At 39.1% G+C, this 21,951-nt stretch overlaps 1 protein-coding gene across 1 annotated transcript in view; it reads left to right on the top strand.

Moving 5' to 3' along the window:
- Nucleotides 1–7,530: 7,530 nt before the first annotated feature.
- Nucleotides 7,531–21,951, top strand: part of LOC6044353 — a 42,236-nt gene continuing 27,815 nt past the window's right edge. Inside the window, exons 1-3 of the mRNA XM_038250411.1 lie at nucleotides 7,531–8,281; nucleotides 8,344–8,521; nucleotides 8,641–8,997. Coding sequence (XP_038106339.1) covers nucleotides 7,531–8,281; nucleotides 8,344–8,521; nucleotides 8,641–8,997 — 1,286 coding nt within the window. The remainder of the gene's footprint in view (nucleotides 8,282–8,343; nucleotides 8,522–8,640; nucleotides 8,998–21,951) is intronic.

Below are 21,951 nucleotides of genomic sequence, written 5' to 3'. Positions count from 1 at the left end.
GATTGCTAATAAGGCAGGTTCGTGCCAAATTTGGGCCGGGACAGAACAAATATTTGGCCTGTCAGCGGCTAATATGGGTCGTGGGTAATCAAATCAATCCCGAAACGTACAATTTGTGAACATGGCTAAATACATGGGTTTTTTTGGGGGGAGGACCTTGCCAAGTCATGAACTACCGCGCGCCAACGGCAGCAGCTCAAAGGTACCCTTGCGGTGTAAATGTTATCCGAAACATGATCGACACACAAGTCTTCGGAAATGCGTCCGGAATGGCTTCTTGGAAAGCCGGTGACCCTCAACCATCGGAACTCATTATTCATCCGTTGTTCGGAATTGACCACCGCGATCGGTGCACTCGACCTCCACTCTTGAGCGGAGAATAACCAAACCAAACTATGACCGGCTCGTGCAGAGATCTAATGGTCTCGATAGCGCGTACAGGCAAAAGACTCAAATTCTCCGTCCACCGCACTCTCCGGAACATGTGGTCTCGCCGCGCAAGACATTGTCACGGCCAGGGTCAAGTGCCGAAGTGGCGGCGCGGCGATGATGAATAGTGCAGGTTGATGTTACGTAATAACTGGCGGCAAATGTCCACCAGCCAGCGGTTCCTTTCTTGTGGGACACAGTTGAAAAAATCTGAAAATTGGTTATAAAGACAAAGAGCCTAGTCGTGTAGCTTTGTTCTTGGACTCCATCAACTTCGGTTCCAGTAATTTGAAAATAACAAAGTTTTATACTTTTTTGCTGTGCCTGCCAGCTGAACGAGTTCTCAGTGATTAATTCAAATCAATCTCCGGGGTCTTTTTCGGGCGGTAAACCCCACAATAGCATCAGGCAACAACATTGTTGAACTTGATCTTGACATGCGTTCTTGCCGCCGGGACGTGTCAGCTGGGGCACTCTCACGCCATCTTTTCAAATATTACCGTGAACTGGTGCGGTCTTTTGTCGCGGCTATATCTGGGTCACGCAAAGCTGAAGCGTTTCTACGGTACGGTAACCGGGTTCGCTTGCATAACATACGAAATAAAAACGATCGGTCATCAAGCTCGTGTTTCACCATAATGTTTGGTACTTATTTCACTGTCAAGGATAGTTGTCGTCAGTGGCGTAGATCTACAAGTGGTACCAGGCCGATGGTCTACGGTTGAGTTTGACTGGCCCCCACACTGCTGTTTTGAAGTTCAAGTTCAGAGGTCTTGGTAAAAGTTGGCACGTTTAGACCACACCGACTGCATACAAGATACTTCCTATATGTAGGAGGAGTAGATTAAGACACGTTCGGAAGCCTGACCATGGTATAGATCATTTATAGCAAAGGTACCTATATTTAATCCCAAGATAAGTCAAAATTGAATAGAATAGAACGAAATTTATAGACGACCTGCGAAAGTCATAATAGAACAGTGACATGTCAAGTTGATGATGGAGTTCAAAGAGACTAGAGACCTGCCATTATTAAAGTGTCCCCATCAAGCAGAATTAGTGACTCTTCAACCTGATGTCCCACCAGAGGTCCTCGAAACCGTAAAATCTCGCCAAACAAGTTTACAAACGACCAAAATGATGTATCTCTATTCGGAATCGCCATATTCCACGGACGCGCGGAGTACCCCAGAGTGGCGCTGCCCTTTTGCCTTCTCTGACAACCAGCGAGAATAATTAAACGGTTTAACGATCCAGCATAAATCTATCTGTTTCAGCGAATTACCACCGCGATATAATCTGCGTAGCCTTACAACAGAGCGCCGATGTACACGCCAATGAAATTAATTTCCAATTAATCCCTGCTAATCACCCTGCGCTTCAAACTATGCCGGAAAGGTCATCCTGTGGCTGCACAAGTCAGTCGTCTCCTTTACAAGCCGGCACTGACTGTACCGTTCAATAAGGAACCATTAGACCGGTGTCGCGTGTCCGAAGGTTTGCACGACAAAAACAAGGTGGCAAAAGTCAAGCCGGATATCATCTTCATCTCCGACGGCCAGTTCGCTTTGACATTCGCAGGTCATACTTTCAGCAGGGAAACGACTGGCCATTAATCACGGCTAGAACAACTCCGTGGGCGGGGGGGGGGGGTCATACAAAGTGTCCGGCAGGGAGGATTCGCGATAGACATCAGGTGAAATTAGCCGATCCGGTAGACGACGCCTCTCGCGAGGTGCAATGGAGTTTTTGGAGGTCAGAAACCTATTGAAATCGCGCGCCGCTGAATTTAATGAGTCAGGAGGTAGACCTCGGCTTGACCGCCGCTGGTCGATCGGTTACGGCCGATCAATAGGAGGAAATTTCAATGGGTTGGCTAATGCTATTGCAAATAAATCATTTTGCACGGTTTGCTGAATTGAATTGTAGACGCACACACACACACTGAGCACCGGCGTTGCCTCCGTGAGAGATGTTGGGCAATTTGTTTGCTGTGGTTGGACACGGGTGCGGGTGTGTGAAGATCGTAGACGACGACGGCTAGAAATATCGAGGGGTTCTATGAGAACAACAAAAAACTATCTGCCAAACAGCCCCTTGGTCCATTCACAGGTGGAAAAGTGACATCATCCGGGGGGTGATCGGATGCTCATTAGAACGTGACCGTAGCGCCGCCTTCGCCGGTATTGATTGATGCCAATGTCAAGAGTTAATGAATTTTGGCTTAAATTTGGCTAAACACCGCGCGAAAATGTGACAGGCTCATTTTTTAAATCGTTTATCTATGATTAAGTACTAATAGGTATTGTTTGAGCAAAACAAAGGAAAGACGAGTTTGCAACTTATGAAAATTACGGAAGATGGATTTTATTTAGTTTCTGGTTTACATAAATTAGAATCTGAACAATAAATCTTAGTATGAAATAATTTTAAATTTAATCAATTGATTAGTAGAGGTTCTGACAGAAGGGGGGAAGGACACTCGCATGACAAAAATTTTGATTACAGAATTGAGAATGACCCCCGGATAAACCTAGAACAAATTTCAGTCGAAGGATGGGTAGTGCACATCACATGACGGGCACGTGATGTGAGTTGGTAGTATTATCCTTCCGATTTGGCTTTGAGCCCTGAACTGAGACGATTTAGCGTGTATGTCAGGGGTGATCATGTGAAACTGGCCCTTTGACCACTTGTTAAGTGATTTTATACTTTTCCAAAATTAAGGTTTATATTAAACTTCTTTATGTTAATCTTTTTTATTATTTGTTTATAAATACGAATGATTTATCAATATTTTGATTTCACCCAGCAACGAGGTTTTAACAGGATTCTAGCAGAGTTATCACAGAGCTTTCAAAACTTTTTTTTAAACTTTCATCAAACATTTTTGGAAATATTTATAAATTGTTAAAATAAGACTTAGGTAGAAATCTGTAGTAATTGCATAAATATAAATATTCCATACTATTTTAAAAAGTGACTTTTTATGAACTAGCCCTCAAACTTACTTTGCACTTAGAAACCTTCCCTAGGGATATGAACTCATGACAGTTGGATAGCGTATCTTATTGACTACAATCTGATTCAGGAGTCAACAAAATAAGGCTGTTGCTAATATTTTACAAAGCTTTTGTCGACCAATCTTTCCCTTCCCTCATTATTATTAATTTGCTCGAAAATTAAGGGCAAAAGATATTTTTTCCAAAAAACTACAAAAAGTGAATGGAAATTTCAGTGCAACGCGCTGATATCAATCAAAAATGCATTCCTCTGCGTTTAGACTTATTTTAAGCATGTTTGGATTTATTCAAGAATAATTTGAATTTTAGTTAATTTTCGATGAAGTGCGCTAAAATTGTTGTTTTTCATCGAATCCTACATTTTTTGGAAATAATGATTGCAAATCAACTTTACGGGTATTTACAACATTTTCTAACATTATTTTCATTGAAATGTTGACATTCTCGCTCTCAGTGATTTTTTAGTAGTTACACTTAATTGAATGATAAAATTACACCATTACATAAATTGTTCAGATTGCATGTTAGCATTTTCAAATTATAAAAAAAATACATTAAAATTTTAGTGAGTACATTAAATCTATATATATAAAAAATTTCGACGGTTTTGTTCGAACGCGCATCAGTTGATAACGGAAAGATGGATCGGAGCGCTCTTTGCTGCGTTGGGTTCGTATAAGCCCAAAGAAGGTTCTTACAGTATGTAAAAAAAGTATTTACACCCCTTGGGCACTATGCACATTTTGTGATAAAACATGTAAAAAATTCAAAGTTTGACAGGAACCTAGTACTACGTTTTGTTCAGAAACTCATGCCAAACATTTTGCTACAAAAAGCTCATGAAAAGATGATTTCTATAAAAAGTTATATAACAAATACTATTACGAAAATAAAAAAAGGTGCAAAAAAAGTATGTACACCTTTCGAAAAATTAACATAAATAATGTTATTTGTTGACAAATCACCATAAATCCAGTCTCCCAACTCCAAATAGGCATCCTTGACTGATTAAAAGAATTTGGATTGAATATAAAGTTTACTAACTACTTAGTATAAAAGTTTATATAACTCTGGAAATTCTATATAAAACTTATCTAAACTTAATTTTGCAAACTTTTAATTCAACTAAATGTCAATATATTACCATATAATTGCTAAATAAACATTTTGGAGTGGGTATAACACCGTTTTGGGGGTATTTGTATCGATAGAATAGATTTTTCGTTGGAATTTCGTACCAACCCGGAATTACGTCGTAGGAAAATCCGCCTGCATCCGAACCGGTCCACGATTCACAAGTCAACCTATGTGGAATCGGAAAGGGCATAAAATTTCCGATCTTTTGATACCCATACATCCAGGTTTTCTTTAAAACCTACGTTTTTAAATACCTGGGCAAAAAGTAAGTTTGATCCACGATAACAAAAATTACGAAATTCCATACATTTTTGGCAGGTTGCTCAAACGAAACCATAACAACGTTTTTGCTTAGGTATTTAAAAACGTGGGTTTTATAGAAAACCTGGATGTATGGGTATCAAAAGATCGGAAATTTTATGCCCTTTCTGATGCAACATAGGTTGACTTGTGAATTGAGGACTGGTTCAGATGCCGGCGGATTTTCCGACGACGTAATTCCGGGTTGGTACGAAATTCCAACGAAAAATCTATTCTATCGATACAAATACCCCCAAAACGGTGTTATACCCACTCCAAAATGTTCATTTAGCAATTATATGGTAATATATTGACATTTAGTTCAATTAAAAGTTTGCAAAATTAAGTTTAGATAAGTTTTATATAGAATTTCCAGAGTTATATAAACTTTTATACTAAGTAGTTAGTAAACTTTATATTCAATCCAAATTATTTTTTAATCAGTCAAGGATGCCTATTTGGAGTTGGGAGACTGGATTTATGGTGATTTGTCAACAAATAACATTATTTATGTTAATTTTTCGAAAGGTGTACATACTTTTTTGCACCTTTTTTATTTTCGTAATAGTATTTGTTATATAACTTTTTATAGAAATCATCTTTTCATGAGCTTTTTGTAGTAAAATGTTTGGCATGAGTTTCTGAACAAAACGTAGTACTAGGTTCCTGTCAAACTTTAAATTTTTTATATGTTTCATCACAAAATGTGCATAGTGCCCAAGGGGTGTAAATACTTTTTTTACATACTGTATGCTAAAGAGTGACAACTTTAAAATGGTAAATTAAGTTCTAAATGAAAAAAAAATCTGGGTTTATTTCAGATTCAAAACGTACATTCAATTTCCCATAAAATGGCAAATGGCAGCGGTTTTAAAATTATTTTTTAACTTTTTTAGGCAAAAAATACGTTTTATTTTATTTTTTAGTACGCCATAAATACATTATTAGAAAACTGACATTTTGTCTTAACTATTATTTTTTATAAACGAAAATGTTCAAAAACAACTAACAAAAAAAAATTCAACTGATATTTTTGTTTTTTATCATTAGTATTATTTAGTATTTTTAGTCTTTTATGTTAAAATAACGTATTTTCATTTTTTAAATCAACTATTTAGTGAATTCGGCTCACAAGCTCATTTAGGCTTCAAATTTGGCCCGGCCTTCAAAAACTTTGTGCATCCTTGGTGTAAGTCAAATTAGGCAGATTCTGCGCAAGTTTTGGTATAACATTGATATTTTGAGCATTCTGCAGCTCGTTATAATATTTAAGTAGTTTCACGATGGAATTGCTAAAAATACTGTTATGACCTGCTTGAAATATATCATAACAATAACACAAAGAAGTTTCGAGAGGTTTATATTACCATCACTGACGAAATCTCCGAAACCCACATAATTTTAGAACAATTTAAACCGGAAACCCAATCGTTGTGCGAAGTCCAACAGCGCTCTTGAAATGAAAAAAGACTAATTGTTAATAAAAGTTGAATGCGAATGAGAATATGATATGCTGCTGAAAAAAATTGAAAAGAAATTTAAATTTATTTCAAAATTCAGGCCAAGGCCAACCACAAAACTGTCCATGAAAGCATCAGTTGAAAAACCAGCAGCATAAATCAAAATTAGAAATCCACCAGCCCAGCCATTGCTGCTTATTAGCAACGCTCATTAATTCTGCCACGCGAGTCGTCCGTGCATAATTGACAAATCGTTTGGACATAATTCAGCAGCAATTTCGCTCAAAAAAAGGAAAGCAATTATCAATTTTCAATGACAAATTGAAACATTTGCGCCCCGCAGAAACAAGCAACTCCACTGTTTAAACTCTTGGCTGTTACAATCAATCATCAATGCAGATCGATCGCCAGCAAAATCGAGCAGTTGTTCAGCGCGGCAGCAGTGTTGTTATCTTACATAACCTCGTTGAAACAACGCGGACGGACGCCATCCAAGTCCATCGATGATGTGCTGTCTGCTGGGGCGCCGATCTCGAAGGTGGGGGAGAAATTGCTTCAAAAACATTGAAATCGTTCATCAATGAGTGATCTCATAGGCCGGCGACGAACCTCTTTTGTTGTGTTCGATTCTTCGATTTGGGGGTGGATATTCGAGGCGCACAGCAAGCACAGATTTTGAAGAGAACCAGTTGTACGGCGAAGCTTAAGCCGTTTGTGCCGACTGTGCCATATTGTAAAATTTATGGAACTGGGACACCCCAGACCTATGACACCGAACTGTCCTTTTCTATATTGTTGTTGTCGTCTGGCTTATTCAGAAGAAAAGCGGTTCCAGTGATCGGCATCAATGGAGAAAGAGTGGGACAAACTCCTGACTACCAGCAGCAACTCAGCTGACAGATATTTATGGGTTAAGCCCGACAATCAAACTGACGACATTTGTTTTGTCTTGTCCTGCAACGATTAATCAAAATCACGATCGCTCAAAAGGGGTTTTTATGAATAGGAAATGAACTATGAATACTTGGCGCAGATTGGAAAATATATGCTCCCGGGTTGACTCTGCAGTTTGAATTATGAGTTGCTAGAAATTAAGTAGGACTCGGTTCAGTGACAAACTGTTGTACAGAAAAATTGATAGATCATAGAACTCTCTGATCTTCAACCCTTCAAACACTACAATGAGTTCCTCTAGCCTAATTCGTCCGGGTCTTACCACGGCCATCCTTGGCCAACTACCGGCCATCAAGCTACGTTTAAGGAAGAAGGTTCCTCTGTTGACCTTCCGCGAAGTCCGCCGTGCCCGAATCCCCCTGTACGAGGCCTTCGCCAGCGAGCTGTACGAGTCTGGCCACGTCAACGGAGCCTTCCTGATGCTCCAGCTGATCGAATTCGAGCACGATCACGTGCCTCGAACCTCCCAGCAAACGATCGAGGATCGACGACTGAAGAATTCTAAAAATCTACTCAATTTCCTGTTCAAAGCGCTACGCGAAGCAGAAAGCTATAAAATCGCCCAGAACTACGAGGCCGAGGTGGAGCAACTGTTGATGATCGCACGGTCGTTTCTGGACGATTCCCAGAAACGCTGGATTTCCCGGCAATTCTTCCTAATCGTTTTGGATCGCTGTGCGGACTGCCGACTGTGCGAGCTGCAGATCGGGGCGTTGATGAGATATCACTACGGGATGTTCCTGGTGGAGGAGAAGAAGCTGGACGAAGCGATCGAACAGCTGGAGTTGGCAAGGGATCTGTCCGCTGGTCAGGTTTGGAAGCTTGAGAAAGATCAGGACTTTGGATCTCCGCTGATGATCAACGAAATTCAGCATCAACTTTATCTGGTTTACTCAAAGATGTGCGAACGCTTCAAGAAAACTGATCCCGATCGTTACGAGTTGTACCTCCGGTTGAGTCACAAGGCAGCCATTGAATGTGAGATGTCTTTTTGAATCAATTAGCGTCACAGCAGAATCTCAAAATGTGTTCACTTGCAGCCAATCTCGAACATGTCGCGTGCGATTCGTACTTGAACTTTGGGGACTTTTTGCTGGACCAGGGGGAATACCGGGACGCGCTGGAGTGCTACAAAAACTCCTTCAAGCGCGCCAAGAGTACGTACGCGGAGGATAAGGTTTGCAAAACCCACATCCGGATGGCCGCTGCGTATCGGAGGTAATTTGAGAGTAAATAAATCAAAATTTGATTAAGAGTTTTCGTGGAGGGAAACCCCCTGCTACGCAGTTGTGTTCTAGCAACGGCAAAAATAATGCAACTTTAGCTTTATTTTCCAGATTAAACGAACTCACCGAGTGCAACTTCATGCTGAACCTGGTGGACAAACTGTCCGCCAAGGACCACCACACCGAGTGCTATGCCGAGTACCAGGTCCTGATCGGGGAGATCCACTTCGAGAACGGTCGCCTGGACGAAGCCCGCCAGGCCTTTCACCGAGCCCGCGAGGTCTACAAGGTGCTCAAAAAGGAAGACCGCATGGTGCAGGCGTGCATCTTCGGGGCGTTGGCCCACGGTGAAACGCACTTTGGCCTGTACGCGAACCTAGTCAAGAAGGCCGAAGTTCGCGGACTGGTGTCGGACAACGAGAACCTCTTCAAGCTGCTCCGCTTTAACGTCGACAACGACCCATTCTGGTGTGACCGAAAGTGCTCGACTATGACCAGCTCACAGTAGCCATAAAATAGTGGCCGTAGATCCTGTTGGCAAAACGTATCCTAAGCTCAGTTCTAAATTAATTTGCTGCAGCGATCGTAAAACATTTCGGAATAAATTACGACTTCAGCGTCGACACGACCAAGAAGTAGAATGTTCAAATCTCGGCACCTGTTATCTCTCACTCGTGTGTGGAGAGCCCGCTTATCTAACGGACTGGTCGTCACTTTTGACATTCAGCAACTGAAACAGATCGATCGAACAGGTTCAACGATCGGCGAGAATCCAGCCGATATGGTTTCCTTATTGGGCAGGTCGTTCGGCTTTACTGTGAGATTTGGATTATTTATTGGTCACCTCTCTACAGTAGGCCAGAACGATTCGGATTTCGGTGAACAAAAGTTGACCAATTTGTAACCGATCCTTATGACAAGCGGAACCACGTTGACAGACGGAACGTCACACGGATCAATTTGCCACCAACCAACATTTTTACGACAGTATACATCCATCTATTTCAGCCCCAAAAAATTAGCGCCCGCGGCAAATTTCAAATTCTGAGTCGTAAAAAAAACCGTGTGATTTCACCCGCACCACGAAACGAACGCCCAATGCCACCGAGATGGCCGTTAAATGCCTCGTAAAATTGGTTCATTTTCGGTGGGAGCAATTTTCGAAACAACAAATAATAATAATAATCGTAACGCGGGCGCGCGAAAGCATACGAAGTCAGAGGGGAAAATATTGCCTCATAAATGTTGATTTGCATTCGGCGTTGTTCAGTGTTTCCTTACTGAAGTGGCTTTTCAAGATTATTGAAAGATATCACCGTGAGATTGATTTCAAAACGCTCGGAATAGGAAATGCTGCCATGAGCAAACTACCGATTCTTTGTCTACAAGCTGTGTTCTAGGGGTCAATATAAACGCAGCCAGTTTGAAGAAGGCAACCTGGAAATACTTGTGGTAAGATTACGCCTCAAGTTCTTTCTTGTCAAAATTAGAGGTCAAAACCGCTCTTTTTTAGGAGCCGCTCATTTTCGTTCGCTCTTTGAAAAGAGCCGCTCTTTTGAACGGCTTTTTCGCTCTTTTTCAAAATGCAGATGAAAAGGTTTTTTAAGAATCGTGTGATTTTTTTAAGTTATTTCACATTGGACTTATAGGCATATATATTTTTTTTTTTGCATAAAAAAATAAAACTGAAAACGAGAAGATGCCCTTGAAAACCATAGATCTTGGTGGTCTCTATGTCAAGATTTCTACTCGAACTTAAACGTTCGAGTAATTGGATGGCATCCAAACTTAAATCTAGGGTGCTAAAAAAATTGCTATTAATTTTAAAATTGCGTTAATTTCTGCAAGAATTGAACTAATGCTGAGATTTTATTTGGAAAAAAATACTCTGTGACCTCTTTTCTACATTCTGATTTAATCGATAAAGTCTATAAACGCTAAAGTTTAATCGGACAAAAATATTTATTTTTACTCCGAAATCTCTAAACTATTCAGTAGATTTTTGGTAATATTTTACAAATTATGCAATTTAAAATGCTCAAATTTGTATTTCGGTAATATTTTAATGAACAATCAGTTGTACAATGAAAAGTTTTCTTCAGTTTGTTTAGAAAATCATTCACGTTTATTTATAAGCTTTTAATAATTTGACATTTCATATTCAATTCTCAAAAACTAATTTAATACTATTTTTGCCTTCCTCACCTCACTGAGGCAAGGCTATAAAATCACTCGAAAATTGAACTTCTTAAATAAACCTTTTAGATATACCTTCACGTATACCTATCGGCTCAGAATCAAATTCTGAGCAAATGTCTGTGGGGACTGGGGATGTGTGTAGACATGATTTTTTTTCCACACGATTTTCTCAGAACTGGCAGAACCGATTTTGGCCGGGTCAGCCTTATTCGATTCGTTTTGGGGTCCCGTAAGACCCTATTAAAATGTATTCTGTTTAGTAAAGTATTTAAAAAGTTATGCTAAGAAAAAGATTTTTCTATCTACAAAAAGGGTGATTTTTGCATATCCTCAAAAGGCCGGTTTACTTTGTAAATGTGAGGAAGGCACCAACCACCTAATGGTGGATTAAGAAGACCGATTCTTAGCAAAGCTACATCAAAATGTCACTTTTTTCAATTTTCAATGTGATTTTTTATATGAAAAATTTCATTTTAATTATGATCTAATAATTGCAATGTGCTTTAAATGCGTTTTCTTATCTGAAATGCCAAAAATATTGACCAAATAAGGTCTGCAAGTCATTGAATGGGAGAGGAGTTTTTCATAAATCTGCTCCTTTCGTTGTCCCGTCACGAAAAGAAATGGCTGGCAAAAACTCAAATCTCAACCAAATCTTTCAGTTCAAGGAGCAAAAGATTCGTTTTTCAATTTGTGATAATGTGTAGAAGAGCAAAAATTTAAAAAAATCAATCTGGCAAAACTGTGTCGATTTTTTTGGTGTGCCTTTTAAAATTTCAGTTTTACGATGTTGTCCCGTCACGCTACATTTTCATTTCAGGAGAAGCACAGGTATAATATTTTTCATTATGCATGTCATTTCTATGTTGGAAAATCAATTATCTTTTCAAATATTGCGCAATTCTCACTAACTTGGACTTCGCACTAAATTATTGCTATCGATCGCACTATTGCGACTTGTCAAACCGGCTTGGGAAATTTTCATTTTCTCATAAATTGATCAAAGCGAGCCGATGTTGCTCACCTGTCAATCGCAATTTTAAAAGGCGAATGTCCAGTTTGGTGGAAACTGCGACTGGAAATGTAAATAAACAACTGCTGGTTGCTTGGCTGGTTGCCTAGTTTTTGGAAATTTTGTTGTCAAAAGTGCGAGAGAAAAGTGCGGGCCAAATCCAAGTTACAGTGCAAGGATCAATACAGTATGTAAAAAAAGTATTTACACCCCTTGGGCACTATGCACATTTTGTGATGAAACATGTAAAAAAAATAAAGTTTGACAGGAACCTAGTACTACGTTTTGTTCAGAAACTCATGCCAAACATTTTGCTACAAAAAGCTCATGAAAAGATGATTTCTATAAAAAGTTATATAACAAATACTATTACGAAAATAAAAAAGGTGCAAAAAAGTATGTACACCTTTCGAAAAATTAACATAAATAATGTTATTTGTTGACAAATCACCATAAATCCAGTCTCCCAACTCCAAATAGGCATCCTTGACTGATTAAAAAAATAATTTGGATTGAATATAAAGTTTACTAACTACTTAGTATAAAAGTTTATATAACTCTGGAAATTCTATATAAAACTCATCTAAACCTAATTTTGCAAACTTTTAATTCAACTAAATGTCAATATATTACCATAGAATTGCAGAAATAAACATTTTGGAGTGGGTATAACACCGTTTTGGGGGTATTTGTATCGATAGAATAGATTTTTCGTTGGAATTTCGTACCAACCCGGAATTACGTCGTAGGAAAATCCGCCGGCATCCGAACCGGTCCACGATTCACAAGTCAACCTATGTGGAAAGGGCATAAAATTTCCGATCTTTTGATACCCATACATCTAGGTTTTCTTTAAAACCTACGTTTTTAAATACCTGGGCAAAAAGTAAGTTTGATCCACGATAACAAAAATTACGAAATTCCATACATTTTTGGCAGGTTGCTCAAACGAAACCATAACAACGTTTTTGCTTAGGTATTTAAAAACGTGGGTTTTATAGAAAACCTGGATGTATGGGTATCAAAAGATCGGAAATTTTATGCCCTATCTGATGCAACATAGGTTGACTTGTGAATTGAGGACTGGTTCAGATGCCGGCGGATTTTCCGACGACGTAATTCCGGGTTGGTACGAAATTCCAACGAAAAATCTATTCTATCGATACAAATACCCCCAAAACGGTGTTATACCCACTCCAAAATGTTCATTTAGCAATTATATGGTAATATATTGACATTTAGTTCAATTAAAAGTTTGCAAAATTAAGTTTAGATAAGTTTTATATAGAATTTCCAGAGTTATATAAACTTTTATACTAAGTAGTTAGTAAACTTTATATTCAATCCAAATTATTTTTTTAATCAGTCAAGGATGCCTATTTGGAGTTGGGAGACTGGATTTATGGTGATTTGTCAACAAATAACATTATTTATGTAAATTTTTCGAAAGGTGTACAAACTTTTTTTGCACCTTTTTTATTTTCGTAATAGTATTTGTTATATAACTTTTTATAGAAATCATCTTTTCATGAGCTTTTTATAGCAAAATGTTTGGCATGAGTTTCTGAACAAAACGTAGTACTAGGTTCCTGTCAAACTTTAAATTTTTTACATGTTTCATCACAAAATGTGCATAGTGCCCAAGGGGTGTAAATACTTTTTTTACATACTGTATGTAATAACATTGGGGGGTTTCTTCTTTAATTGTGCCACTACAGCCAAAACGCTGAAAAATACTTGGGATTTTTTTAAAAAGGAGCCGAAGAATCGGTCAGAAACGTTCTTTTTTTTTTTTGAAATTCAATTAATTATATTTATTACATCAATCATGCCATCTTGAAACGGTTCTTTCAAAAAACCGGAGATTAAAAAAGAACCGCGGTTCTTTTTTAGTGAGCCACGGTTCGTATGCTCTTTTCAGTGGACCGGCTCATTAAGCGGCTCACTCTTATTTTGCCCACCTCTAGTCAAAATTAACGTTCGTAGTACATTCCGAGCACGCCGAACCCGTCTAGGCCTACCCCATTCGCAAAATCTACAGGGGAGGATGGATGCGTGGACATACCGTACCAAACGCTCCGTGTCTTAGTTCTAAGAGTCTAATGGAAAATTTTCAGATGTACAGAGAAACCTCTTATCAGACTGTAAACGATTTCATTTAGTTTTTCAAAAAAGAAAATCTTCCAATTTGGTTTGCAATCAAAATTAAAATTTTTCGTATTGATCTGGGCAAATTAAGGTGAAAAATCGGCCTTCAAAATGTGTTAGAACTCTTTTAAGTAAGGAGTCCACATCAGAAAGCTCCCCTTTTAGTTAAGAGCAATTCTCTACGAAATCGGTCTTTTTTCTTCAATTTTAATATTTGTATTTTTTAATCCGACTGAAACTTTTTTGGTGCCTTCGGTATGCCCAAAGAAGCCATTTTGCATCATTAGTTTGTCCATATAATTTTCCATACAAATTTGGCAGCTGTCCATACAAAAATGATGTATGAAAATTCAAAAATCTGTATCTTTTGAAGGAATTTTTGATCGATTTGGTGTCTTCGGCAAAGTTGTAGGTATGGATACGGACTACACTGGAAAAAATAATACACGGTAAAAAATTTGGTGATTTTTTATTTAACTTTAACACTAAAACTTGATTTGCAAAAAACACTATTTTTATTTTTTTATTTTTGATATGTTTTAGAGAACATAAAATGCCAACTTTTCAGAAATTTCCAGGTTGTGCAAAAAATCATTGACCGAGTTATGAATTTTTGAATCAATACTGATTTTTTCAAAAAATCGAAATTTTGGTCGCAAAATTTTTAACTTCATTTTTCGATGTAAAATTGAATTTGCAATCAAAAAGTACTTTAGTGAAATTTTGATAAAGTGCACCGTTTTCAAGTTATAGCCATTTTTATGTATCTTTTTTCGAAATAGTCGCAGTTTTTCATTTTTTAAAATTAGTGCACATGTTTGTTTACTTTTGAAAAAAATATTTTTGAAAAGCTGAGAAAATTCTCTATATTTTGCTTCATCGGACTTTGTTGATACGACCTTTAGTTGCTGAGATATTGCAATGCAAAGGTTTAAAAACAGGAAAATTGATGTTTTCTAAGTCTCACCCAAACAGCCCACCATTTTCTAATGTCGATATCTCAGCAACTAATGGTCCGATATTCAATGTTAAAATATGAAACATTTGTGAAATTTTTCGATCTTTTCAAAAAAAATATTTTCGAAATTTTCAAATCAAGACTAACATTTTAAAAGGGCGTAATATTCAATGTTTGGCCTTTTTGAAATGTTAGTCTTGATTTGAAAATTTTGAAAATATTGTTTTCGAAAAGATCGGAAAATTTCACAAATGTTTCATATTTTAACATTGAATATCGGACCATTAGTTGCTGAGATATCGACATTAGAAAATGGTGGGCTGTTTGGGTGAGACTTAGAAAACATCAATTTTCCTGTTTTTAAACCTTTGCATGGCAATATCTCAGCAACTAAAGGTCGTATCAACAAAGTCCGATGAAGCAAAATATTGAGAAATTTCTCAGCTTTTCAAAAATATTTTTTTCAAAAGTGGGCAAACATGTGCACTAATTTTAAAAAATTAAAAACTGCGACTATTTTGAAAAAATATACATAAAAATGGCTATAACTTGAAAACGGTGCACTTTATCAAAATTTCACTGAAGTACTTTTTGATTGCAAATTCAATTTTACATCGAAAAATGAAGTTGAAAATTTTTGCGACCAAAATTTCGATTTTTGAAAAATCAGTATTGATTAAAAATTCATAATTCGGTCAATGATTTTTTGCACAACCTGGAAATTTCTGAAAAGTTGGCATTTTATGTCCTCTAAAACATATCAAAAAATAAAAAAAATTAAAAATAGTGTTTTTTTGCAAATCAAGTTTTAGTGTTAAAAGTTAAATAAAAAAATCACCAAATTTTTTTTACCGTGTATTATTTTTTCCAGTGTAGTCCGTATCCATACCTACAACTTTGCCGAAGACACCAAATCGATCAAAAAATTCCTTCAAAAGATACAGATTTTTGAATTTTCATACATCATTTTTGTATGGACAGCTGCCAAATTTGTATGGAAAATTATATGGACAAACTAATGATGCAAAATGGCTTCTTTGGGCATACCGAAGGCACCAAAAAAGTTTTAGTCGGATTAAAAAATACAAAAAAAATCGAATGACCGAAATCCTAGAGAACTGCTCTTAAGTGTTGAGCTTTATGGTGTGGGAGTGTGTGGTGGGCCAGTGCTCAGGTCGCGAAGCACAAATTCTTTTCAGATTGTAATTTTGTTTGATCTTTACATTAAATTGAAAAAAAGTTTCTTTACAGAAATGAAGAAGCGACTGAAGTTTATCAAATTTTTGAGTTATGAATTGTCAAAAATGCTCGCTTTAAGATTGTTAGTGCAATTGCTTGCCGCGCAGAAAGTGTTCCATTCTAAATGTTAGATGCTATTTATTTCAACTAAACTTAAACAAAAAAAACACTGCACCGTTTGATGAAACCAAGTTCCCAGATAACGCCACAATTGCACCCTCCCAAGTAAGCAGTAAGTCAGCGTGTATCAGAACGTTTAGAGTGTTTAAATTTTTTTTTGTCCCCTGATTTTTCAGACTAATTTTGGAGGGGGGGGGCACATACATTTTTAAAAGTATTTGCAATGACCTATCATACAGAAAATTACATTCATGTTTTCGGTTCAAAAAAAATAAACTCTGCTTGTTAATTGATTAGGATTTGAAAATTCACAGAGATATTTTATTGAATTTCTAATCTTAAAAAAGACACACTCCATTTTAACCAAATGAAACACACAATTCTACATGAAATTCGTTATGGCAGCAAATTATTTTCAATTTCAATTTCAATTCGGTTTTATTGGTGAATAATCAAGATACAATAAGTGCTTTTGAGGTACATAACAGAGTTTTGGAGATCCTTTCAGCTGTGTGTTACATCATAATCCATTTTGGAACAATTATTGCTTATAAATAAAGGTGTCACCAAGAGTAAGAAAAATTTAAAAAAAACTTACTGAGATTGCAAGGGAAAGGGGATAGAAATAGAGAAAGCTTAGAACTAGAACACAGATTTTTATCCTTTATAGATGTGCTTGATCATCAGCTCCCCAAGGGCCAGGAATTGCTCCGCTTTGTTACGGCAGGTCCGAAACCGCGTAATCATCTCCCCTGCGAGAGCAAAGAACTCTGGCAGGGTAAAGAGATCTTCTCCGGTAACTTCTTGCTGGGCCGCATTGCCGCTACCGGCAGCGACCACGCTGGTGAACGATCGCCCCCATCCAGGAGGGAACGCTGAGTTGTCCGCTGGAACCGTACGATGACCAGCTGCCGGCACGGTTACGCTCGTGCTTCGCTGAGGAGGGTGGGACGCTGCTGCTTTCTTCTTCCTCTTCTCCTGCTCCTCGATGTAGTTTTTCCGTGCGCTGCATCCACGGTAGTTGCTGGTATGGTTACCTCCACAGTTGGCGCACTTGATGCGCGCCTTGGTTTGCTCTGGCTTGTCCCCCAAGTCCGCCTTGCACGGCAGTGCACACGCCTCAGAGAGGTGTGATTCACCGCACTTCACACAGCGGGGCGGGAGGTTGCAATTCCGCGAGCCGTGGCCGAATTTCTGGCAACGGTGGCATTGTGCTGCGTCCTACGGGTTCTTTGAGTAGAATCGCCAGTTTACCCAAAACCCGTCCAACGCCTTAGTTCGCCGCAGGTCTTGAATCTTGACGGTGCCGCGGTCGAAGTACAACAGGTACAGTGTGTGTGTACCTGTGACTGTGGTCTTCCGCGAGAGGACTTTTATGTCACGCGGTGTTATGCCAGCACCCGAGAGGTCCTTCTTGAGGTCGGAGATCGGGCGGTCTTGGTACCCCTGCAAGACGACCTTAACGGCTGTCTTCTGCACGGGGTCGAATGTGTAGAACTTGAAGTTTTTACTCTTCAATTTCTCCAGAACCAGGTCGAAGTTCTTTTCGTCAAAAGTGTAGACTTGCACTGACGACTTACCGATTTTAAGACAATATCCGAGGCCTTCCAGCAACTCGTCAATATCGTCCACCAACGTGTCCAAAACAAAAATTGGAGGTGGTCTACGTTCCTTTGGAGAATTGTTCTTTTTTGGTGTCGACACTTTTTTCCGTGCACGCCCGTCGTCGTCGTCGTCGTCGGTAGTGCTACCGTCGGTGTTGCTGTTGTTGTTTTCATCGTCGCTCAGCATCTGGAACTCGTTCCTGATGGGGATGTTGGCGGATGTTGATGTGCCACTGGTGGTGGCACCGGAAGTACCGGAACGGGTTCGCACTGGTGATCTCGGAACGTATCCGGGATGTAGATACTTTTTGTCGATTCCATCTGCGCTCACGCTCCCCCCTGCGCGATGGCGGCCGACACGGCGTTGGTTTGTTTACCTTTTTTGCACACGGCCGGTAGACGAACTTCGCGGGTTTTTCGAGGCCGCACTCGAACTGCCACGGCCACGGCCGGCCTTCGGCATGCTGGAGAAGCAAACTCGCGGGTAATCACAATCAACTACGGCGAAAAATTTCGAAAAAACGGTAGAGCACAGAGCACTTTACTGCTGCTTGCTCTCGTGCGTACACGGAGGGGGGCAGCAAATTATGATTTCTAAAATTTTGAATGACATTTCTTTTTTGAAAATACTACACTTTTGTTGGAAGCCATTCGAAAAGATAAAACAAATTAGAATATCTTGTCTGTTATCTCCCCCTGAATGGTGTTACCCCACGCACTCAACCCGTAAAATGTGCCTCCAGCCATCGTGTCCACAGCCAGATAGAACTTTTACGACCATCGTCAAAGTCTATCTTAATAACTTTATATTCCGAAAAATGTATATCACTGCTTCTGAAGAAACAAAAAAAGATCCCCAAAGCATTGATCCCAATTCAAAGTTTGATTGTAAAATGTCAACCCGGAATCTAACGCCACGGTTCAGGATTTTGAAAAAAAGTGAATGTAGTTTTGCGAGCTCTACAAACATATTGTGAAATTCAACGCTCTCTTTCTAGCTATTCGCGGGCCACAGAATTTGACCCATTGATAGCTAGTTGGTATGGTTCAGATGGCGACCTGAATCTGAAGTGGTGAATGGAGATTTTTTTTTCTGCGACCTGTGACCAATCAGATAATATTCCCAAAAGTGGTTTTATTTGCGTAACGATTTTAAATTTGGTCATAAATTATGTGTTGCATTAGTGCTGAGTTTAATTACTTGCAGAACATCTCTTCTCAGCGCAATATAGAAACTTTATATTGCTCTTTTAAAGATGATTTGCACGATTCTTCAATTTGCACATCTGTCCAGCCAAATATTTGTTCTGCAAACCAACTTTTCTACACTCATCCACGGGTTGTGAACTGGTCGTCGTCTTGTTGTGGATAATCACCTCGGGTTAGACGAACTGGGTTTCTCCCCACTACTAGCCAGCAAGTTGGCAGTTGAGACCAACATTTGAAAAACTTGTTTTTTTTTTGCTTTTTTTTCTCTCGAAAAAATGATTTTGGATCAAAGCGTTTCTGTGCAGAATCCCGCAAACAAAATCTCGCATTTGTCGCTTGCGTCGACCACTCTTCCCTTAACCCTTTCAAGTCAAAACCACAAAAAAAAAATTGCTAATTTTGAAAATGATTATGACTGGTTGGCAGAATACGTGTGTCACCTTAAAATGTAAATTAGCATCTATTTGTGTGTAATTTTCCATATTTCACATATATTAAGGTAAAATTACATCGAAATAAAGGTAATATTCAACCATCACATTTTTTAACCTCTCTTAATAAAACCTTTTTTACTGTGTATATTACTTACTTTCATTTAACTACACTTTGTAAGTATTCAATAAACTTTTGTAATTACAATGATTTCAAAAAGTACACAAAACAATATAAGATAATAAACATTTTATAATATTTAAAAATAACACTCAAAAACTAAATATGAAAGGTAAATCACAATATAATTAAGTAAACCTCGAAAAAAGCTTAAAAACCGGCCAGCAAAGGGTTAAGTCTGAGTGATGATACCACGTTGAGATTGCTGGGTGCGAAATGTTTAGACAGCCAACTGTCAGGTGGGTTTTGTCGTCTAATGATGCTTTCAAGCAGGTACCACAAAATCGGTCATCGCCGTTTTCATGAATGGAAACTTGTCATTAGCAAACTCTGCCTGAGGGGGACTTTTCTGGCTGAGAATATTGCTAAATCCAGATTTACGACGTGACACGCATCGTGAGACGAGATTTTGCACGGCGAAATAGGTGATCAGCCGAAAAATCTTCCTCCTGTTTTAGGAAGGAAAGGAAAAGGTAATTAAAATGGCTTCGGAGTGAAGGTTTGAGGATTTATGATGATGACTGTTTGTCACGAAGCGGAAAGTTACAGCTAGAAATGGGGAAGGACTTGGGCAGTAAATCACCTGCTCAATCCGCTTTGTGTCACCTGGGTTGTAAGGGGTTGTGCAGGAACTTTGTAAATTAGACGTCAATCTGCTCGGAACAAAGGACTTGAATGATGGTATGGGCTAGCTACCTTATTGTGAGTAGTACATCGATGCCTCTGTGCTCTCTTATGCTAACTAGATTGGAATCCCAGCAAGCTTAGTACAGAGGCATCGACATACTGAAAGCAATTTTAAATATCAATTGCAAATAATTGAACTTCAAATTTTAATTATATGTTATTTTACAAATCTAAGTCACTAGTTCAACAAACAAAATTGTTTCACTCAGCAACAGAAAAATGTTAATAACTTTTGGAAAACAAATATATATTTAAAAGGTTGTCACTTTACATAATGACCCAATCCATATCTGAAATCTTCGTTCACCACAGGTGACCTGATTTCGCTGATGCACTTTTTAAAGGTTTGTCCAAAACACTCGCATGCTCATTCCTCACTAACCACCAAAAGAAAACATTAATTTTAGATTGCCAACATACACGTCTCGATAGAGAAGGACTGTCTGCTGTCTACTAAATCATACATGCTGCCTGCTTCTGGGGATCCAGCGAGATTGGGGGGTCAACACCGAAAGGATACCGCGTTGATCAGATAAAGTCAACACACGAAACGTTTTCATTACCCGCGGGAGAGATCACTTTCTCGATTAGACCAGACTAGACGGACTACCAGACTGTTGTCAAGGGAGTGCATATTACTCAGACTCAGACTGCTGAAACGAAAGTAGACGCCAACACTTTTGGTGGTTGTACGGAGCAGGACTTAAAATCTAATTGATCAGCTTACAACTGCGACAGTAGGGTGGTTCGTTTGCTAACTTGAGCTAGCACCTGAGTGTACTGCACTTGAACAAGGATGGCGCCGTTATTGACTGGAATGGTTATGGACTGGGTACTTTCTCTGCAGTACCACCCTAACCTTACTGCACTAAACGAGATTTGATTGGATGTCTTTTACTTTATAGAGAAATGATACCTACCAAGTGTACGCGGCGAAGAATTAAGATCAAATCAGTTCGTACGTGGAGCCCGTAGTACTCGCGTAATCCACAGACCCACCAGATTCAGGTTGTTCATAAAATTTAATATTCCTTCTATACATTGGTACACCAGACAAGACGGGGGCACACTGAGGGTCTCTTTACATAATTTACACTCAGTCACCGCGAGGTGCGCTTGATCGATCTCGTTCGATCGGGGCTTTGCGGTTCAATGTTTTGGTGGTCTCTCGAGCGCCGGGACACCATGACGAAGAGGTACTTCATCCTAAAAGGGGCCAATCAGCCACCAGCCCACCGTATGGTCCACCAACGGCAGTCGGTTATTGGATCACCAGGCCGCGCGGCACAGTGCATAATCAAACAGGGCGAAACTATCAATTTCTCACGTTTTGTAAACAGATTTCAATTTTCGACCCCGGCAAGATCCGCGGGAGAGCGCGCTTTCACAGCTCGACATGTGGGAGCACGTTTTTGGTTTGATTCGCGTTAGAGGGGGTTGTGGGTGGGTGGTTGAGCTTTTACCGGGATATCCCGGAGTGACGGGACTGGCGGCCGGTACAATGGTAATTATAGTAATTCGATCAAAAGTGCGAGAAAGATCACATCACCGGGATTTGATCTGCTGCACGAGCGTGTGGCGGTCGACATCAAGCGAGGCTTTTGCGATGGCAAGGTGGCGATCGGCGGTGTAAA

This window comes from Culex quinquefasciatus, chromosome 2 (genome assembly GCF_015732765.1).
Source record: "Culex quinquefasciatus strain JHB chromosome 2, VPISU_Cqui_1.0_pri_paternal, whole genome shotgun sequence".
Lineage (NCBI taxonomy): Eukaryota > Metazoa > Arthropoda > Insecta > Diptera > Culicidae > Culex > Culex quinquefasciatus.
Note: the sequence above shows the minus strand (reverse complement) of the source record. Positions and strands in the feature narration are given on the sequence as shown.